Source organism: Equus przewalskii, chromosome 12 (assembly GCF_037783145.1).
Source record: "Equus przewalskii isolate Varuska chromosome 12, EquPr2, whole genome shotgun sequence".
Taxonomy (NCBI): Eukaryota; Metazoa; Chordata; class Mammalia; order Perissodactyla; family Equidae; genus Equus; species Equus przewalskii.
In genome coordinates this window covers 12,191,940-12,213,198 of record NC_091842.1, presented here as the reverse complement: position 1 = coordinate 12,213,198, position 21,259 = coordinate 12,191,940, and the positions used below count along the sequence as shown (strand labels likewise).

Sequence of the window (21,259 nt, the reverse complement as noted above, 5' to 3'; positions counted from 1 at the left end):
ACTTACTTTTTAACAACAAACTTGATTTTGTTGCTCCCACGGACAATTCTTTCAAGTCGTGGAATTCCAAACCAGGTGGGGCTTCGAAAGGGAATTCCCTCTGGCAAGCCTTCTACATAAAGGAACTCGGGATTTGATTCAAACACAGGGTATGGTACTTTCACTGCCTCTGTGAGTCCAAGAGCTTGAGCTGAAAGTATAAGAGAACATAACTTGTGGAAGGTAAAATTTGAGACATTCTTTTATTTTTGTCTGCATTCTCTTTCCTTCTTTCTTATTGAGGTGTAACTGACATATAACATATTAGTTTCAGGGATACAACATAATGATTCGCTATTTGTATATCTTGTGAAATGATCACCACAGTAAGTCTAATCAATATCTGGGTATTTTCAAATACGTTACGCAAAAGTTCCCTAAAATCTAACAATCTCCACTTAATATTGGAAGCGTTTTACTTAGTATATAGTGCAAAGTTGAAGAATAAGCCTAAAAAATAAGTACTTTTAAGAGGAACCTTTTAACACTTCAAATCAAAAAAAGTTACATTATTAGACAAAATTATCTCTGTGCTCTCGGCAGAAATGAACCATGGCCATTCCACAGTGGAATGGCACCTACCCAGCCTTGTGTTATGTAAATTCAAGTTTGCCATTTAATAGATAAGAGGTGCGTATGATGCCTCGAGATCAGAGGCAGAGTGTTTAAGCTTCCTGATCTAGGACACGTCAACAACAGCTAGGAAAATGACGCGTGGGAACGCCCCAGGAACTCTGCTATCACTCCTACTCCTTACTTCCTTCTCCATGACAGACACACCCCATCAACTGAAACACTCTTGCTGAATCTCCTCAGAATCCTTCTCAAGACAGCGCTCCAGGAAACCACTGTCAACAAATCTAAGTTGAAACAAATGATGAAACCCATTTGCCATATGTGTTAACCAGATCAGAAGTACAGACAGTGCAAGTGAGATTCACCCCAACTCCTCCCTTTTCCTCCCATTCTGACACATGAGAAAACTGAATCCAACAGACATAAAGTAAGACCCCGACTCTGACCTTCCCTCTGGAGGTCCTGAACTGCTATCCTTCATTCAGAACACTGCCTTTCAATTATATTTTTAAATGAAGACATAACATAATCACTGTCTTTTACTTACCAAATTTCAAATTAAAAATCTCTTCCACTTGCTTCCGTAGCTTGGTAATTCTGACATTCCAATCTTCTTTGACTAGAATGCAAAAGTAAATCTAATTAACAATGTTCCTTACTGGTGCTCACACAAAATTAGATTGAATGCTCTTCTTTCAAGTGATGTTCTTTTTTTAAAAAAATTGAGATATAGTTGACATATAACACTGTATTAGTTTTAGGCATACAATCCAGTGATGCTCACAGTTAAATTTTGTTTAAAAACAAAAACCTTGGGGTCTTAAAAGAATTACTTCCTGGAGTTGTCAAATATCAGAAAAACTGCAGGGAGACAGAATTCAAATTTAAGTTCACGCTGTAAATGAAGAACTTGTTCACAAGAAAGAGTGGTTTTTAAACGGCCCCAGGGAGGCGGGACCAAGATTGCGGAGTGAGTAGTCTTCTTTGTCTCTCCCCCTTCAAATCTACAACTAATTGGACACTCACCGGTTCACAAAGGATATCCAGATAACATCTCAAGATGCCTGAGAGACCCGTGCTGCTATACATCGGAAGGCGGACGGACTTCCCCCAGGGAGGAGGTGGAGATAAGTGAAAACTCTCCGACCCCAGACCCCCAGACAGCCTAGTACCTGCAAGAGGCTCTCTTCCAGCAGACTCCCCCACAGCATCGCCACGCACCAAGGGCGGGAGTGTGCACTCACCGGCAGAACAACGGTGGAAACAGGTGACAACAGCCCTACCTAAGACCCCGCGATTACACCTAAGCCCAGGGGGAAACTCCAGGGTCCCACACCCACCAGCAGGGAAAGCCTCTGCTCGCCATTAGCAGGGAGGCATCGCCCAACATTCAGAACACCGGGAAGCTCCCAGGGAGCAGATTCCCAGACAGGGCATCAGCCCGCCAGCTGCTGCCGGGCCCACAGACTCTGGCTGTGCACAGGAGGGTGAAAGAGGCACCCAGACTTCCCATGGACGTGCTTGGGGGGCTGGGTGGAGCTCCATGGCCTGGCTCTGCGGCACAGGGGGAAACTCCAAGCTCCCACACCGCCAGCAAGGAAAGCCTCTGCTCGTCATTACCAGAGAGGCCCTGCCCAGCATTCAGAATGCCAGGAAGTTCCCAAAGAGCAGAATTCCCTGCAAGGCAGCAGCCGGCCAGCCACCGCCGGGCCCACGGACTCTTGCTGTGTCCCAGACGGGGCAAGGGGCTCCCAGAGATTCCATGGGAGTGGTTTGGGGCTGGGTGGAGCTCCAGTGGAACGGCTATGTGGCCCAGGGGGGAACTCCAGGTTCCCACAGCAGCCTCAGCAAAGGCCTCTGCACGGCACTAGTGAAGAGGTCCCGACCGGCAATCACAAGGCTGTAAGGCCCTGGGACAAAAGTAGCACAGCTATGTGAACTAACCACAGGCTGCAGAAGATACCCATAGCTCTGCTGGGACCTATAGTGGGCAAGTGTGATCTTGTCGGCTATGACAGGAACAGAGCTGCGATTATAGGTGATCCTGCTCCTGGGTGCTGGGAAAGCCCATAACACTGCTCCAGACCCCAACGAGGGAGCGCGTCTAGGTGGTCTGCAACAGTAGGCACCAGCAGCCTGAGGACCCCTTGTGATAGCCCCCACAACTGACGAGGGACCCCACAGGACCACTGTGACTACAAGGAGGGGCCCAGGTCCAGTCAGTAACAGCTGACAGGGTTCCTGGTTGATGCAGTCTAAACAGCTGTTGCCCCCCCACACCAGTTGTAACAAGTGGAAGCAGCAACTAAACTCTATCTCTATGCGGAGGCACACATCCACGCCATCAAGCAATATGAAAAAATACATTAAATCTCCAGAACAGAAGGAAAATGATAAGTACCCAGAAAACAACCCCAAAGAGAATGAAATCTATAACCTAAATGAGGATGATTTCAAAATAGCCATTATTAAAAAACTCATGAGTTAAAAGAGAATTCAGATAGACAACTCAATGAGTTCAGGAGCTATGTCACAAAAGAGCTTGATACTATAAAGAAGAACCAATTAGAAATACTGAGGATGAAGAACACAATGGAGGAGATTAAGAAAAATCTGGACTCTCTGAACAGTGGGTTGATAATACGGAGGACAGAATTAGCAATTTGGAGGAGAGGAATATAGAAATGCTGCAGACAGAGGAGGGGAGAGAACTAAGACTAAAAAGAAATGAAGAAGTTCTCCGAGAATTATCCAACTCAATTAGGAGATGCAACATAAGGGTCATAGGTATACCAGAGGGAGAAGAGAAGGAGAAGGGGGCAGAAGGCCTGTTCAAAGAAATAATGGCTGAGAACTTTCCAAATCTGGGAAGAAAGATGGAACTTCATGTGACAGAAGCCAATAGATCTCCAAACTTTATCAATGTAAGAAAACCAACCCCAAGGCATATGGTAGTGAAGCTAGCAAAAGTCAACGACAAAGAGAAAATACTGCAGCCAGGCAGAAGAAAATAACCTACAAAGGAACCCCCATAAGGCTATCAGCACATTTCTCAGGAGAGACCTTAGAGGCTAGAAGAGATTGGAATGAAATATTCAAAACTCTGAAGGACAAAAACCTGCAGCCAAGAATACTCTACCCAGCGAAAATATCCTTCAAATACGATGGAGAAATAAAAACTTTCCCAGATAAAAGTTAAGGGAGTTCATTGCCACAAGACCTACTCTTCAAGAAATGCTCAGGAAGAACCTCATTCCTGAAAAATCAAAAAAAGGAAAGGGGCTACAAAATCCAGAACAAAGGAGATAAGCAGAAGGACAATAACATAAAGTAGCAGCTCTCCATCAGAACAGGTTAGCAAAAGTTAAATAAAACGTTAAACGCCCCCAGGCCTCCTACCCCAGGTTCCACAAGAACGGCTTCACTTGCAACACATTCCTTGTCCCATCTAACAGACATGTGCCTACAGACCCACACAAAGCATGACTGCACTAATCACAGCAGGAAACAAACGTCAAAGGGATTAGGGAGATGTCACTCAACACTATGCACATCCACAATCCAGTTCGTTTCCTTACCCCTTATTTTTAAGACAACCACCTCCTATCCAATGTAACAGGAAAGTAAACTAAAATAAATGACATGCAGGATGTACCTACTTGGACAGATATGGTCAGGACCTGTTTGGTGGAGACACTGGGGCCTGACTGGAGGTACGCAGGATAAGGAAAGGAGCGGGAGGGAGTAAGGGGACAGCAGAGCAAGTGCAGGAATCACATGAAGTGTGCAATTCACTGTGTTTGCTGACATAGGTGGTGAGAAATGCTGGAGAAGTTCTGAAAATACTGCTCATGCCTGGTGGCCTCAGAAAATCTTTTAACATTTCTTTTACTATAAAAGTACTTTAAAACTTTTACTTTAAAAGAAAACCTAGCATCTCAAGGGTTTAATATGGAAGCTCAACCATTCAACCACAGGAAGTCAGTCTGGTATAAATCAAATCTGCATTATTCCTATAAAGAGCTTCTGTCAACTTGCTGCTCTGCCTCTCCTCTGCCTCCCCTGCACTTGCTTCTCTGTCTTTGCTACTCCAATACAAGATCTCTGATCCATTCCTCCCAAGAACCAAGGAACACCTCCCCACTTCTTCCCCTTCAAAGCTCAATGACCTGGCTAGTGCTACAACTTTCTCACATGTGACACACAGATCTTTTACACAATTAAGGGCAGTATACCCACAGTGTGTTTAAGCACACAACTGTTACCTATTCCCATGTCACAGCAAGAACCAAGTAGACGTCTCTGAGGGCAATGACTAACAAATTCTTTTGTCAAGTGGTCTATGACTTGAATTGGCCTAGCACAACACTGATGACTGGCTCGCTGGTAAATTGAGTAATGCTTTGTTGGAATGAAGAATGACAACCGTTAATTCTTTCCAAGGTCTCCTATGAATGATAGAAGACCAAATGTTGTTAACAATTGGGAGAATCCAGATTCTTTTGATATTAGGCCATTAAACTCTCTATGCTAGAAGACAGCAGATCAAGAATTGCAGAGACTATTACTCAGTCTTTGGACTAATTTCTATGGTGCTTGTATATTCTTTCAAAGATACACGTTTAACATTCTGTTTGCAACCACTATTAGAATTGTCCCTAATAAAAGCAGTGATCACATTAATCACAACCTTGAATTTGAGGTCTGTCTTGAGAAATGAAGACTCATACACAGACTTCCATTATATTCAGACTAATCCACCATATCAAAGCTCCACCTTGGGGAATATTTTTCTTTGCATGACTTCCCTCAGCAAAGTCTGTGTCACATCCAATCTTCAACTCATCACCAATACTTTGTCTCTTTGCCTATATCAAAAGTATGCTGAGGAGGCTGCTGTGATGATTTTGATGCTCAACCTAAGAGGCAAATAGTGATTATATCCTCTCCCCTGCAGGACTGCTGACACAGGATAATTCTGTTTCCCTAATACAGTATTTCTCAAACACTTTTAATGCCACGATAAACAGGAAAAATTACACAATCTATCTGGCGTACCAGCTGATCTTCAACAGCTGCCCCCGGGGTCCCTTAAGAGCTGGAGGATCAGTATGTTAGTAGACACAAAATATTTTAGTGCAGTATTTTAGTACCCTGTCTTGTAGACCAGTTCACCTTAGTATCTACCAGAACGATTAACTGCACGAATTGAGAAAAATCCATTGGTTCTTGGCAATAGAAGTCCCTAATGTTGTAGATTACAAGCTGTGATCACTTTTTCTGACATTACGCAATATTAGACAAAAAGATGGGAAAGAAATAAAGGCAGACACACAGCTCAAATAAAGAAGATAAAACCATTCACACATGTGCAAGTGAGACTTCATAGTCCTTTTCTATTGAATGGCTGTGATGTCAGCACAGATGCTGGAATTACAGTATTTGGTACTGGTCGTTTAAAAACAGGGTCCACAGGAATAAAAATTAAGGTCTACAACATCTGCATGGTCTGACACATTAGCAACACGTGGCAACTCAGCACTTCAAAGGTGGCTAGTTGAATTGAAATGTGCTCTAAGCATAAAATATGCCCCAGAGTTTCAAAGCCCAGTGCATGGTTCTATATTCTATTTGTAAGGCTTCCTAGTTCTTCCATGTCAGCCACAGCCACAGCATGGTCACTGACAGATGGGTGGTATGGTTCCAAGAGCCGGAAGCAAACCCAGGCCGCCAAAGTGGTGAGAGCACCAAACTTTAAACTCTAGGTCATCAGGCTGGCTCATCTAAGCTTTTTAAAAGAAGTCACAACCATCTTACCTGGTGTATTTGTTCTCGGTTGAGTAACTTCAGTAGTACTGTGAGTCAGAAGTTCTGGTCTGGAAAAACGGTTCATGTTAGTAATACAGCATTTAGGAACGCCATAAAGTCCTTCCCCACACAGCTGTGCACTGCCGATGATTTTCAATATGGTTCATTCTGCCATCATTTGCAGTGAAAAAAATCATTTTGGTGACTCTAGATTATTTTGAAAATAGCAATTTCCACAGATTCGATTGGGACCACCTGTATGTCCTCAAAGGCAATTAGCTCAAAACTGTGCAAAACAGTCGCCTTTCCCGCAACCAGTCCAACCTCCTGTTTCTAACCCTCAGATGAAGTACACCACGCAACAGCTAGAAATGTCTAGCTACGTCATCCTACAGTTTCCTCTCCCCTAAACAATTAGTCCCAACGAAGATACACAGATAAACGCACACTCCCAATCAGTGAGCAAGTACCACAGAGGCTATCCTACCACAGCCCTCCTATTCAAGAGAGGCCTTTTGTTGCCACTCCCTGCCCCCAAATCTCCCTTCTGCTATCCCTCAAACTCAAGCCAGAATAACCCTTTTGAAATATAAATCAAAATTATTTTAAGAGGAACAGGCTTTCAAACCTTTTAATCACTCCACTGAACGCCCTCCTCCACTTGGCCCTCTCAGGCTGTCCTAACATGCCAAGCCCACAGCTCCACACAGAATGGTGTGGGTATGTGAACGTTCAAGTACGTCTGACACCTCCCTGCCCCTACTTATCTATCTGCTTTCTTTGGGACATCTTTCCTCCATTCCCTATGCACAACTAACCCATCCACATGCCACCCTCGTCTTCTTCCCCAAAGTGCTCAGGAACACTTCATTGCAGTTATCTCTGTAATAAGCCTACCAAGGACAAACAGGGTTCCTGTTGGACCCATTTTCTACATCTGGTGCCTGGTACTGAATAAACATTTACTCAGTAAGTGGATCTAAATGCAATACTTTAATTTTAAGTCAGTCCAACTGAGAGGGGAACAAAAGGCCCATGTTCATGAAATTAACCTCTTCTTAAGGACAACATTAAATGTTTCTGCGGATTATAATCTTACCTTTTAATAACAAATTTAATTCGATTGCCCACTTGAATGATTTTTTCCAGTCTTGGGATTCCATACCACGAGGGACTTCTAAAAGGAATGTTTTCTGGCAGTCCTTCCACATAGAGATCATTAGGATGTGCCTCAAATTTCTGGTAAGGTACGGCCTTGGCTTCAGTGCTCCCCAAGGCTTCAGCTTTACAAAAGAAAAGCAATGCCGGACACTAAGTCTCTGTTGAAATCATATTTTAGTACAATCCAAAGCAAGGTACCTGTCAACTTTTTAGAGAGAAAGTATACTCTGGAAACACGCACTAACTACTGAAACAGACTTAATACAGCAAATACAAGTATAAACCGTCCACCGTCAAGAGGTAACTTTTAGTGGATTTAAGTTTCCTGATTTTAAAACCATCTCAATCTCTAATATCTTATAAAAAATCTTTCAATCTTTGGAAAGAAATAAAGGATAAGAAAATCATGACTGACAATAATAAAGATCACAACTTAAAACACTACTTTTTCAAGTATTTGGAGGCAGATTCTTGGTACTTAATGTTTTATGAGTATACTAATCCTCTTCTATTGGATCCTGCACACTGACTTACATCAAGCTATACTTTTATTTCTACCACAAGCACAAGATTAACGGTCTTTACCCCTTGAACATCATGAGTGTACCACTTTTAAAGAAATAACTTTCTGCAAAGAATTCGTGGAATGGGAAATTAAAATAGTAAGCAGAGACTGGTTTCGATTAAAAGATACACATCAACCAAAGTTAACGCATGAACCTTGCTTAGATCCAGACTCAAAGCAAAAACTTGAGGATACTTTTCAGATGAATGAAGAAACTCAATGAAGGACTGGATAACAACAGATACAAAGAACTAGTTAATTTTGGCAGGTGTGAAAATGACACTGTGGTTGTGTAAACAAATGTTAATACTGTCCATGGATGCACACTGAACAAGTAAAAAGACACAATGTCTGTGATTTGCTTTGTAATATCCCTATAAATGGAAAAAAGAGGAAATGAAGAAAAGGTGAAAAATCTTAATGATCAGTCAATTTGAAAAATGGGTACATGGGAATGCATTGTACTATCTGCCTACTTTTGAATAGGTATAGAATTGAAATTTCAAAATGTAAAAATGAAATTACTAATCCCTGCTCTGAAACCACATCCAAACAGAGCTCTAGGAAGATTCAAATAATTTAAACATCATCAGCATTTTATAGGTTTCCCTTCCATTATGTATGTTACATTTAAATATTTTTACAATCTGATGGTTTAAAAAAGAGTGGCTCCTTGAAGAATTAATTTGTATTTCCTTCTTTGACTGACTTTCCCCTCAAATTTAAAGGGCTTATATCTTCGTTTCTTTCTTCGTTTCATTAGCACCAAATCTGAAGGGCCCAACTATAAAATCTTTTTGATATAAGTAAAGAATGTGCATTTGAAAAACTACATACAATGTAATAAAGATTGCAGCATTATTTATGTTATAAAAGAAACATTCCCCTATAAAACATGGTAAAGACTACTTACACCTGGGAGTAATACTAAGCATAATTATTCTATTAGATAGAGCAATGAAGAATATAATCATAAATCTAACAAACTTCCTATAAAATGAAAAAAACCAATTGTTGGAACTGAGAGAGAGGAGCAGAAGTTATAGAAAAGGGGAAAGGCCAACTGCATTAGTTGTTCATAAAGAAAGCAGCAATTCTGCTGACTTCTCACTCTCCAAAGTAGCTACATTCCTAGACCCACTTAAGGCCATGAACACTAAGAAGAAGAACCAGCCTTTTATAATGTAAAAATACACAAACTTTCACCTATTTTCTTAGCTCTGATACAATGCCAAAATATCTTCCACTGATCACTTTTTCTTTATGTGATACACTACTACATCAATAGCCTCTTCCTTCCGTGAAGCAAAAGTCAGCTTGCTGGGCAACCATCAGTGATGCTAACAGACTGGCTGTTTCTTTTACCAGGCTCAATTTCCCAAACTAAACATGAAGGCAAAGTTTAAGCCTATTCATGCAGATAATCATTATCACATGTCACCTACTCATGAATTATGATGACACAATGGTCACATCTCTAACGATAAACAATATTCATCATCTGATTTGTTTTACTAAACGTCTTAGAAATATGATTTTTCAAGTGGTGAAGATTCTTTAGTTCATTGCTCATTAACTGATTTCTGACCAGATGTAAGAGGACAAAATTATCACTAAGATCCTATATATTCACGTTGGATGGTCAAGGAGACTGATGAGGAGGAAAAACTTAAAATTCTGACTTTTTCTAGATGCATTAAATTTTCAGGGAGTTAGGGGGCCAGCCCAGTGGCACAGCAGTTAAGTGAGCACATTCCGCTTCTCGGTGGCCCGGGGTTTGCTGGTTTGGATCCCGGGTGTGGACATGACACCGCTTGGCAAGCCATGCTGTGGTAGGCGTCCCACATATAAGGTAGAGGAAGATGGGCATGGATGTTAGCTCAGGGCCAGTCTTCCCCAGCAAAAAGAGGAGGATTGTTGGTGGCAGATGTTAGCTCAGGCCAATCTTCCTCAAAAAAAAATAAATAATTAAAAAAGATAAAAATAATTAAAAAAAATTTTTCGGGGAGTTAAAGAGTATAAGTAAAAAATAAGTACATGGATTCTGCAAACAACACACAATTAGTGACCTAAGTTTGCAGTTGCCACTTGAGGTGCACCTAAAAGCTGGTTTATTGGGTCTTTAAGACCCAGTGCCATGCAACCCTCTTGGAAACTATAGGGTGAAGAAGAATCCTCACCCAGTAGACTTGGCTTTTTTGTGGTAAAACTCTAATGGTTTCTTTCACAAAATTATGAGAATCCCTGTGGTACTCAGGATTCTCTGTTCCAGCCACACACACTGCTCTCCACTGCAGCCTTCCTTGCCCATGACAGCTCTGTGGCACTTCTGTACTTGCTTTGGTCTTCTCAGTGTCATAATTCAAAGAGGCCCAACGTGCACTATGTGACTGAAAGGCTCAGTGATTTCTGACCCTGGTCCACTCAGTGAGTATTTGTTGAGCATCTGCCCAAGCAGAAGCACAAGACAGACAAGATCTGGGCCGTCAGATCCACGGTGTAGTAGCAGGAGGAAAAAGACAAGCATTAGTGCTTTGAGGAAAACAAAAGGAAGATGAGCTACAGCATGCTCGGCGGTTTATGTCTGATGGGTGCTTGGTGGAAAGAAAGATCTCCAGTGCAGCCACATTTAAGTTGAGACGTAAATAAAAAGGAGAGGCACAAAAAGATCTGAGCTAGGAGCATTCCAGAGACAAGGACACTAACAGTGCAGCAGTCCCAGGAGGGGAGGACCCTAGAAAAGTAAAGGACAAGCAGATGCTCACCGCAGCTGCTACAAAGTGAGCCAGTGGGATAGGGAGGGAGGTGATACCAGAAGGAAGGCAGGGTGCCGGGATCAGGGACTATGGAGCTTATTCCAGCTGCAAAGAAAAGCCATAGAGTACAGAAGAGGGAAGTGACATGCTCTGTTTTATGTTTTTAACGAGATTAAAAACATTAAAGTTTTTAGATTTACATCTGGCCGCTTTGTGGCACTGGCTCTGAATACAGGGACAGACAGCAGTGAGGAAGAAAAGGGGATGGGTTTGGGCTATGTCTTCAATGCAGAGATGGCAGGAAGGCTTGTGACAACACAGAAATCAACAGTACCTCCCAGGGCCTTTGCTTGGAAGCCTGGGCAGAGTGTGGTGCCACTGGGCAGACTGGGAGAGGAAGGCATTTGCAGGGGGAAATCACGAGCTCTACTTAGGACGTGTGAAGTCAGAAGACGGACAGAGCTATCAAATAGGTGGGTGATTATAAAGGTCTGGTGCTAAGGGGAGTTCTCAGGGCTAGAAACTTACATGTGAACATCATCAGGGTAAAGACAATAAATTATTTTTAAGATATGAGATGGAGTGGGATTACCTGTGGAAAAAGAATAGCAAGAAAAGAGAAGGAAGGTTTGGGACTGAGCTGTGGAGCAGCACTCCTAAACTTGAAGACTGAACTCAAGGGAGGTGCCATCAAGAGAATGAAAAGGACAGCCAGAAGACAGTGAGAAGCCCAGGAAGGAACCACAAGTCGGTAAGATTCGAAACTTTCCATAAAAATAGTTTAAGATAGCTTAAAAACCAAGAAGAAAAATAAGAAGACAACTATGTTGAATGCTGCTGAGAAGTAGGATAAAGCAAGGGAAAGAATGATTTTTGGTGACAAAAGCTGTTGCAATGGTAAACCACACCTAAGCATCCTAAGGCACAGCAAGCACAGCACACAAGCCCAGCATAACAGTGAGGGCCATGTCACATTCTCTGATAACCAGCAGTGTACTGCTGAGCACTGTGGTGACAGCCTGTGACTGAAGGTCTCCTTTCTTCCCAAGAGGCACACAAAATATTGTCCAAGGATCCGAAGACAAAAGGATTCCAAAACTGTGAAATGCCCGAAGCTAAGCTATACTGTATTAAAAAATTACTCAAGAGCATATGGGGGTTCATGTCACTATTCTCTCCCTTTCTGCACAGGTTAAAAACCTTTCATAATAAATATATATTTAAAAACAATAAAAGAAAGCTGGAGGTGAGTCATATCCATCATATTTACTTTCTTTATGTAATACGCTTTAGTTAAAGGAAAATTTAGACTTACCAAATTTTTTGCAGAAAAGTTGATCTACCATCTTTCGTAACTTAGTGATTCTGGCATACCACTCTTCCTTTACTGAAAGAGCAACAAATACACACATTTCCTCAACTTTATGGCAATCATAATTTAGGTTATTAAATATTATGATTATAAAATAGGCAGCATTGTTTTCCTGTTCTCTCCGACTAAAGTTACTTCTAAGATTTCAGAATGTGTTTATTAGAATAATGCTAACGCTGGGGCCGGCCTGGTAGCGCAGCGGTTAAGTTTGCACACTCAGGATCCCAGGTGGAGACATGGCACCGCTTGGCAAAAGTCATGCTGTGGTAGCCGTCCCACGTGTAAAGCAGAGGAAGATGGGCACGGACGTTAGCTCAGGGCCAGTCTTCCTCAGCAAAAAGAGGAGGATTGGTAGTAGTTAGCTCAGGGCTAACCTTCCTCAAAAAAAAAAAAAAAACCCAAGAACAAAAAAACAAAAAAATCCAATGCTAACACTGAATAAATAAAGAGAGTAAGAACAAATGAAACAATGATAAAATGGAAATTTATAATTTAAGAGTAATTTTACGCAGGTACTCTATAAAGTATCATACTAAAGCTAGGAAGAAGCAGAATTCAGTTTACTCAAGAATTTAGAATATGATAATGCTGGCAATCCTTCCATGATACCAACTTTAAGTGACGTGACTTCCATTTTGTATCCCCTCTCCATCCCACTCCACTCCACCCCAAAGCAAAAGCAAGAGAACAAATTCAGTTGTTTCCTACAAAACACATCTAACAAACAGTGATCCCCATGGCGAGATATACACTCTAAGAAGTAAATCTTTTTATGTCCTGAGTATAATGATGAATAATTATTCAACCTATCGATGTGGATTTGAATAATGAACTGTTCAATCCACTATGCCAGATAAATTTCGCATCTCAAAAGTAGAACAGACATGGTTCTTTTAGTGTACCCAGAAATCTGACATTTATACTTATTTATAATGAGTTACTAAGAAAAAAAATGACTTGATTCTTCTAGAGAATATTGGTCAGTGGTTTCACATTGTGTACTTCTTGCACATAATGTTCTGACTTCAGACACACAATCTGACGCCGGGCTGGAGACCCACCTCCTGAAGCTGGTTTATCAAGCTGTAAATCTTCACGTGTTGAATTCAGAAGTTCATGTCTGCAAGGAGAGAAAAAGCACTACGTGTTTACCACGTGATATTCAGCAGAAGCAAAACTACAAGTACTTATTTAATATTCAGTCATCAAGGCCAGTTTTAAAAAGAAAAGACAATCTGGACTCTTGAGCACAATTAAATCCTAATTTCTTGAGATTTCCAGAGTATTTAAAACCAAATGGTAATTGCAAATTGTTTCATAAGGTGATTCATGGAGCATGTGTCCTCACAGAAAAAGAGTTAACTGCGCAACCTAAAGGTATTTCTAACAGGGTAACACCACAGGAAGCAAACCATGAGTTTTAAATGAAACCTTTCAGTTTACATTACATTCAAGACTACCTTACTTCAACCCATCCGTAAATCGGCTATGAAAATCCTGAGTATACCTCAATACTAACATTTGCAGGACATACACCTTTTATCTTTCATAATACACAAACAGCCCATAAAACATAATTTATAGATCACAGAATTTTCACAATCCATCTCACATGTCCCACATCACTCCATGTTGTTGTAATGGCCTAAAGATATGGGGAGAGGAGGAGCCATATGACAGAAATGTTGGAAGCCAATATAGGATTAAGTCAAGGGTATACATAATATTTGAACAATATTAGTGAGCTGTGAAATAAAACGTTTGCTAAACTCTATAGAATTGCCCTTCTAAATAGACAAAATAGTTTATGTTTAGCAAGACTGATCACATTAGTCTCTGGGGAAAGGCTTTTAAAAGTCCCTTCCAAACGTGGAAGATGGCTTCTCATAAATGAATATATTGAAAGTCTTGAAAGAGAATGTGCACAGCATAAAGTAACTCATGACAAGCTTGCATAAACATTTAAACATCCAAAGAGTTTGATATGCTTTATATGAACACATCCTGCAAAATTATTCATCTATTTTCTTTATATATTTTATTAAAAATTACATTTAAAAACCCCTAACAAATTAAAAAGCAAGAAATGTAATAAAATGACAATACAAGAGAGTCTCAAAACACTAACCTTATTAATCTATCAATGTGTGAGGGGAGGGGTATGCTTGTTTATGGTTCTTGGCTAGTGTCAGAGTCCTAAGAACAAGCCCATTTTGTTTACCGTTCAATTTGGTGAGAGACTACTAAATATTTAAACTACAATTTATTTGAAAGAAAAATAGCTGCTAGGAACAAGTTCCCCTCTGTGGAGGATAGCTCACCTCTTACTCTTGAGGTATCTCTTGCGTTCTTTTCATCCTTAGTTACATCTCAAAACCTCTTCTCATTCCCTTATTTAACACCAACACAGAGCAGGTTTGCCTGGTTGTAATCTTTGACGAGGTGGCTGTTAATGTCCCCATTTTCTCAACAGCACCAGAATGTTAGCAGAGTAGTGAAGTCGAACACTTTTGCAAATGATATGCCTACTATTCTAATACTGTTATTCACGTTACTGTTTATAGCTCAAAGATATACGAGAAAACTTAAAAAATTGGTTATAATGTACACATGACTCAAATAAACTCATTTACAATCAAAGGACTTAAAATGAAACCCATTTATTTCAGAAGAAGTGAGCTGATCTCAACTCCATGGGGGCCAAGTACTGCTTGGTCTAAACCTTACATCGTGGTGCTATCTTTCCTATGCCTGCGCCCAGCTGAGGAAAAGCAATTAATCGAATTCTAATCAGAGACAAGGCGGGCCATACTGCAGGGTTTCCTTGCTCTCAGAGAAATGGGTAGCTACCCTCTCCTCTGCAGATGTATGTGGCTGTGAGGCCTGGAACTATTGCATCCAGCTCACGAGTAGTCTAAGGAAACTACCAGTGCAATGAAGGAAAAATCTGGAATAGCGCAGAAGCAGAGACCCAAGTACCACCGTTTTAATCATGCCCTCTGACCTCCTCACTAGGTGAGATAAGAACCTTCCTGTATTAGTCCAATGTGAATCCAGGTTTTGTTACTGCTGGAGACATTCCAGCTACTACCCCGACCCTTTCCATGTCGGGAAACCTCCATTTTCTTTCAGACATGTTTGGCACATTTGGCTAGCAACAGAATTCGAGATTCAAACCATTTTCACTTAGAACTTGGAAAGAACTGCTAAAGAGTGTTACAACATCCATGACTGCTCAAAGCAAGTTTATCATCAGTATGATTTTCGTTCTTTGTGGATGACCAGGACTTATAGTCTCTGAAACTTCATAATTTTCTCCCTTATCTGTAGAGCACTGAAACTTCATGAAGTGTGATTTGGTATATATCTTTGTTTTCCTCGCATTTATCCTGCACTACACTTTTTCAGGTTTGGAAAATAACTGTTACTCATTTTTGCTACTTTCCTTCTCTTTTTACTTTAAGTCAAACTCCACCAGGTTAGGATTCAATATCCCTTATCATGTATCTCATATGTACAATCTTCTTTACACATCACAAGATTAACAATCTTCTAGCCCTTCCATTGAAAATTTTAGTTTACCATTGTATTTTTTATAATTTCCTAGGCAACTATTCTCCAACTGTTCCCTTTGCAAATACATCTAGTACTTGTTTCATGGGTGCAACAGAAATTTCCAAAGATCTACAATTGCTGAGATCTGTTGATAAATGCCTTATTTTTTAAACCTTTTAATATAATCTTAGTTAGTAGGAAATATGAAAATATGATGTTGGTGCCATTTTAAAATGGAAACATTTACAATTCCAATATGAATTGCTGCACTTAGTTTTTGTTTTAGCTTTTCTGAGGAAGACTAGCCCTGAGCTAACATCTGCCAATCCTTCTCTTTTTGCTGAGAAGACTGGCCCTGAGCTAACATCTGTGCCCATCTTCCTCTACTTTATATGTGGGACGCCTGCCACAGCATGGCTTGCCAAGCGGTGCCATGTCACGCCCGGGATTCAAACCAGTGAACCCTGGGCTGCCGAAGTAGAACATGCGCACTTGACCGGTGCACCGCTGGGCCAGCCCCTGCACTTAGTTTTTTCAAAAGCTCCATGCTATGTCTTTTATGTCAATGCTAGGAAATTTATGGCATTCAGCTATCTTGGCTTTTCTTTCTTTCTTTTTTTTTTTAAAATTTTTTATTGAGTTAATGATAGGCTCCAATCTTGTGAAATTTCAGTTGTACATTATTGTTTGTCAGTCGTGTTATAGGTGCACCCCTTCACCCTTTGTGCCCACCACCCACCCCACACCTTTCCCCTGGTAGCCAGGAATCTGTTCTCTTTGTCCACATGTTTAAATTCCTCATATGAGTGGAGTCATACAGAGATAGTCCTTCTCTATCTGGCTTATTTCAGTTAACATAATTCCCTTAAGGTCCATCCATGTTGTTGCAAATGGGACGATTTTGTTCTTTTTTATGGCTGAGTAGTATTCCATTGTATATATATACCACATTGTCTTTATCCAATCATCTGTTGATAGGCACTTAGGTTGCTTCCACGTCTCGGCTATTGTAAATAATGCTGCAGTGAACACATGGGTACATGGGACTTTTGGAATTGCTGACTTCAAGCTCTTTGGATAGATATGCAGTACTGGGATAGCTGGATCATATGGCAGTTCTGTTTTTAATTTTTTGAGGAATCTCCATACTGTTTTCCATAGTGGCTGAACCAGTTTGCATTCCCACCAGCAGTGTATGAGGGTTCCTTTTTCTCCACAACCTTTCCAACATTTGTTACTATTTGTTTTAGTTATTTTTGTCATTCTAATGGGTGTAAGGTGATATCTTCCTGTAGTTTTGATTTGCATTTCCCTGAGGCACAACGATGATGACCATCTTTTCATGTGCCTATTGGCCATCTGTACATCTTCTTTGGAGAAATGTCTGTTCATGTCCCCTGCACATTTTTTGATCGGGTTGTCTGATTTTTTGTTGTTGAGTTGTGTGAGTTCTTTATATAACATGGATATTAAGCCTCTGTCAGATGTAAGACTTGCAAATATTTTTTCCCAGTTAGTGGGTTGTTTTTTTGTTTCAATCCTGTTTTCCTTTGCCTTGAGGAAGCTCTTCAGTCTGATGTAGTCCCATTTGTTTATTCTTTCTATTGTTTCCCTTGTCTGAGAAGACATGGTGTCCAAAAAGATCCTTCTAATACTGATGTCAAAAAGTGTACTGCCTACATTTTCTTCTAGAAGCCTTATGGTTTCAGGTCTCACCTTTAGGTCTTTGATCCATTTTGAGTTTATTTTCGTGAATGGTGAGAAAGAATGGTCAATTTTCATTCTTTTACATGTGTCTTTCCAGTTTTCCCAGCACCATTTGTTGAAAAGACTTTCTTTTCTCCATTGTACGCCCTCAGCTCCTTTGTCAAAGATTAGCTGTCCACAGATGTGTGGTTTTATTTCTGGGCTTTCAATTCTGTTCCATTGATCTGTGCACCTGTTTTTGTACCAGTACCATGCTGTTTTGATTACTGTAGCTTTGTAGTATGTTTTGAAATCAGGGGTTGTGATGCCTCCAGCTGTGTTCCTTTTTCTCAGGATTGCTTTAGCAATTCGGGGTCTTTTGTTGCCCGATATGAATTTTAGGATTCTTTGTTCTATTTCTGTAAAGATGGTCATTGGGATTCTGATTGGGATGGCGTTGAATCTGTAGATTGCTTTAGGTAGAATGGACGTTTTAATTATGTTTATTCTTCCAATCCATGTACATGCAATGTCTTTCCATCTGTTTATGTTGCCATCCATTTCTTTCAGAAAAGCATTGCAATTTTCCTTGTATAGGTCTTTCACTTCCTTAAATTCACCCCGAGGTATTTTATTCTTTTTGTTGCGATTGTGAATGGTATTGTGTTCCTGAGTTCTTTTTCTGTTAGTTTGTTATTACAGTATAGAAATGCTACTGATTTATGCAAATTGATTTTATACCCTTCAACTTTGCTGTAGTTGTTGATTACTTCTAAGAGTTTTCCAATGGATTCTTTGGGGTTTTGCATATATAAGATCATGTCATGTGCAAACAGCAAGAGTTTCACCTCTTCTCTCCCTATTTGGATTCCTTTTATTCCTTTTTCATGCCTGATTGCTCTGGCCACAACCTCCAATACTATGTTAAATAAGAGTGGTGACAGACGGCATCCTTGTCTTGTTCCTGTTTTCAGGGGGATGGGGTTCAGTTGTTGCCCCTTGAGTATGATGTTGGCTGTGGGCTTGTCATATATGGCCTTTATTATGTCGAGGTAGTTCCCTTCCATCCCCATTTTATTCACTTTTTATCATAAATGGCTGTTGGATCTTGTCAAATGCTTTCTCTGCATCTGTGCAGATGATCATGTGGTTTTTATTTCTCAGTTTGTTGATGTGGTGTATCACATTGATTGATTTGTGGATGCTGAACTATCCCTGTGTCCCTGGTACAAATCCCACTTGATCATGATGTATGATCCTTTTGATGAATTGCTGAATTTGGGTTGCCAAAATTTTGTTGAGAATTTTGGCATCTATGTTCATCAGTGATATTGGCCTGTAGTTTTCCTTTTTCATGCTGTCCTTCTCAGGCTTTGGTATCAGCGTGATGTTGGCCTCACAGAATGTGTTAGGAAGTGTTCCATCCTCCCTAATTTTTTGGAATAGCTTGAAAAGGATAGGTATTAAATCCTCTCTGAAAGTTTGTTAGAATTCCCCAGGAAAGCCATCTGGTCCTGGGGCTTTATTCTTTGGAATGATTTTGATTGCTGTTTCAATCTCTTTCCTTGTGATCGGTCTGTTCAAATTGTCTGCTTCTTCGTCCCTAAGCTTTGGGAGATTGTAGAAGTCCAAGAATTTATCCATTTCCTCTAGGTTATCCCTTTCACTGGCAGATAGCTTTTCGTAGTATTCTCTTATAATCTGTTGTATTTCTGAGGAGTCGACTGTTATTTCTCCTCTTTCATTTCTGATTTTGTTTATTTGAGCTTTCTCTCTTTTTTTCTTTGTAAGTCTGGCTAGGGGTTTGTCAATTTTATTTATCTTCTCAAAAAACCAGCTCTTTGTTTCATTGATCCTTTCTACTGCCTTTTTCGTTTCAATAGCATTTATTTCTGCTCTGATTTTTATTATTTCTCTCCTTCTGCTGACTTTGGGCTTTGTTTGTTCTTCTTTCTCTAATTCAATTAGGTGTAGTTTAAGATTGCTTATCTGGGATTTTTCTTGTTTGTTAAGATGTGCCTGTATTGCGATGAATTTTCCTCTTAATACAGCTTCTGCTGTATGCCATATGTGTTGGTATGGCATGTTATCATTTTCATCTGTCTCTGGTATTTTTTGATTTCTTCTTTAATTTCTTCAGTGATCCATTGCTTGTTCAATAGCATATTCTTTAGTCTCCACATCCTTGTCCCTTTCTCAGCTTTTTTCTTGTAATTAATTTCTAGCTTTATAAGCATTATGATCAGAGAAGATGCTTGTTATTGCTTCAATTTTTTTTAAATTTGTAGAGGCTTGCCTTGTTTCCCAACATATGCTCTATCCTTGAGAATGTTCCATGCGTGCTTGAGAAGAACAGTTATTCTGCTGTTTTTGGATGGAGTGTTCTATATATGTCTATTAAGTGCAACAGTGTTAGCTTTCCATTTAGCTCCACTATTTCTTTGTTGATTTTGTGTCTGGATGATCTGTCCATTGATGTGAGTGGGGTGTTGATGTCCCCTACTATTATTGTGTTATTTTTGATATCTTCTTTTAGGTTTGTTAATAGTTGCTTTATGAACTTTGGTGCTCCCGTGTTGGGTGCATAGATATTTATAAGAGTTATTTCTTCTTGGTGAAGTGTCCCTTTGATCATTATATATTGGCCCTCTGTGTCTCTCTTTACCTGCCTTATCTTGAAGTCTGTTTTGTCTGATATAAGTATTGTGACACCTGCTTTCTTTTGTTTGCTATTAGCTTGGAGTATTGTCTTCCACCCCTTCACTCTGAGCCTGTGTTTGTCCTTGGAGCTGAGGTGTGCGTCCTGGAGGCAACAAATTGTTGGATCTCCTTCTTTAATCCATTTTGCCACTCTGTGTCTTTTTATTGGACAGTTCAATCCGTTTACATTGACGGTGAATATTGATGCATGAGGGCTTAATGCTGTCATTCTATTGCTCATTTTCCGGTTTTCCTGTGTGTCCTTTGTTTCTTGTCCTGTGTGTTTTAGCCTACCCATTGACTTCCACAATTTCTTATGCTGGGTTTCTTAGATTTTCCTTATTTATGTTTTTGTCTCTGTTCTGTTTTTTAGTTTAGTGGCTACCCTGAAGTTTGTATTCAGAATCTCGTGTATAACATAGTCCATTTTCTGGTGATCTCTTTCTTACTTAGCCTAGACTGTTTCAGTCCCTTTCCTCCTCCCTTCCTAAATCATTATTTTCATCTCTCATTCCAACTTGTGTTGTGAGTTTGTGGTTAGAGTGATAAGATCATCTTTGCTTTGGTGATTTCCTTCCCTTTATCTTAATGCTATAGTTGAATTTTTGCTATCCTATTCTGATTCTATTTGTCTCCCTACTCTATGTTTTGTGACTCCTTTCTTCCTTTTTTTCTTTTTTCCGGTATGAGAACCTTCTTGAGGATTTCTTGTAGTGGAGGTCTTGTGAGTATGAAGTCCCTTAGCTTTTGTTTGTCTGGAAAAGATTTACTATCTCCCTCATATCTGAGGGACATTTTTGCTGGATAGAGTACTCTTGGCTGAAGATTCTTATCCTTTAAAGTTTTGGATATGTCACTCCAATCTCTCCTAGCTTGTAAGGTTTCTGTAGAGAAATCCGCTGAAACTCTGATAGGGTTCCTTTGTAGGTTATTTTCTTCTGCCTTTCTGCCCTGAGTATTCTTTCTTTGCCATTCATTTTTGCCATTTTTACTACTATATGCCTTGCAGTAAATCTTTTTACAGAGACAAATCTAGGAGAT

The 21,259-nt window shown here is 40.2% G+C and overlaps 1 protein-coding gene across 6 annotated transcripts in view; it reads right to left on the bottom strand.

Annotated features, from left to right (window-relative positions):
• The window catches only part of GTF2I (general transcription factor IIi), a 115,613-nt gene that overhangs the window by 22,001 nt on the left and 72,353 nt on the right, over positions 1–21,259 (bottom strand). For all 6 annotated transcript variants that reach the window (XM_070567770.1, XM_070567767.1, XM_070567769.1 and 3 more), the window contains 6 exons: positions 13,339–13,397; positions 12,221–12,292; positions 7,523–7,706; positions 6,433–6,491; positions 1,163–1,234; positions 7–190 (listed from right to left, as the gene is read on the bottom strand). In XM_070567770.1, the coding sequence (XP_070423871.1) occupies positions 7–190; positions 1,163–1,234; positions 6,433–6,491; positions 7,523–7,706; positions 12,221–12,292; positions 13,339–13,397 (630 nt within the window). The remainder of the gene's footprint in view (positions 1–6; positions 191–1,162; positions 1,235–6,432; positions 6,492–7,522; positions 7,707–12,220; positions 12,293–13,338; positions 13,398–21,259) is intronic.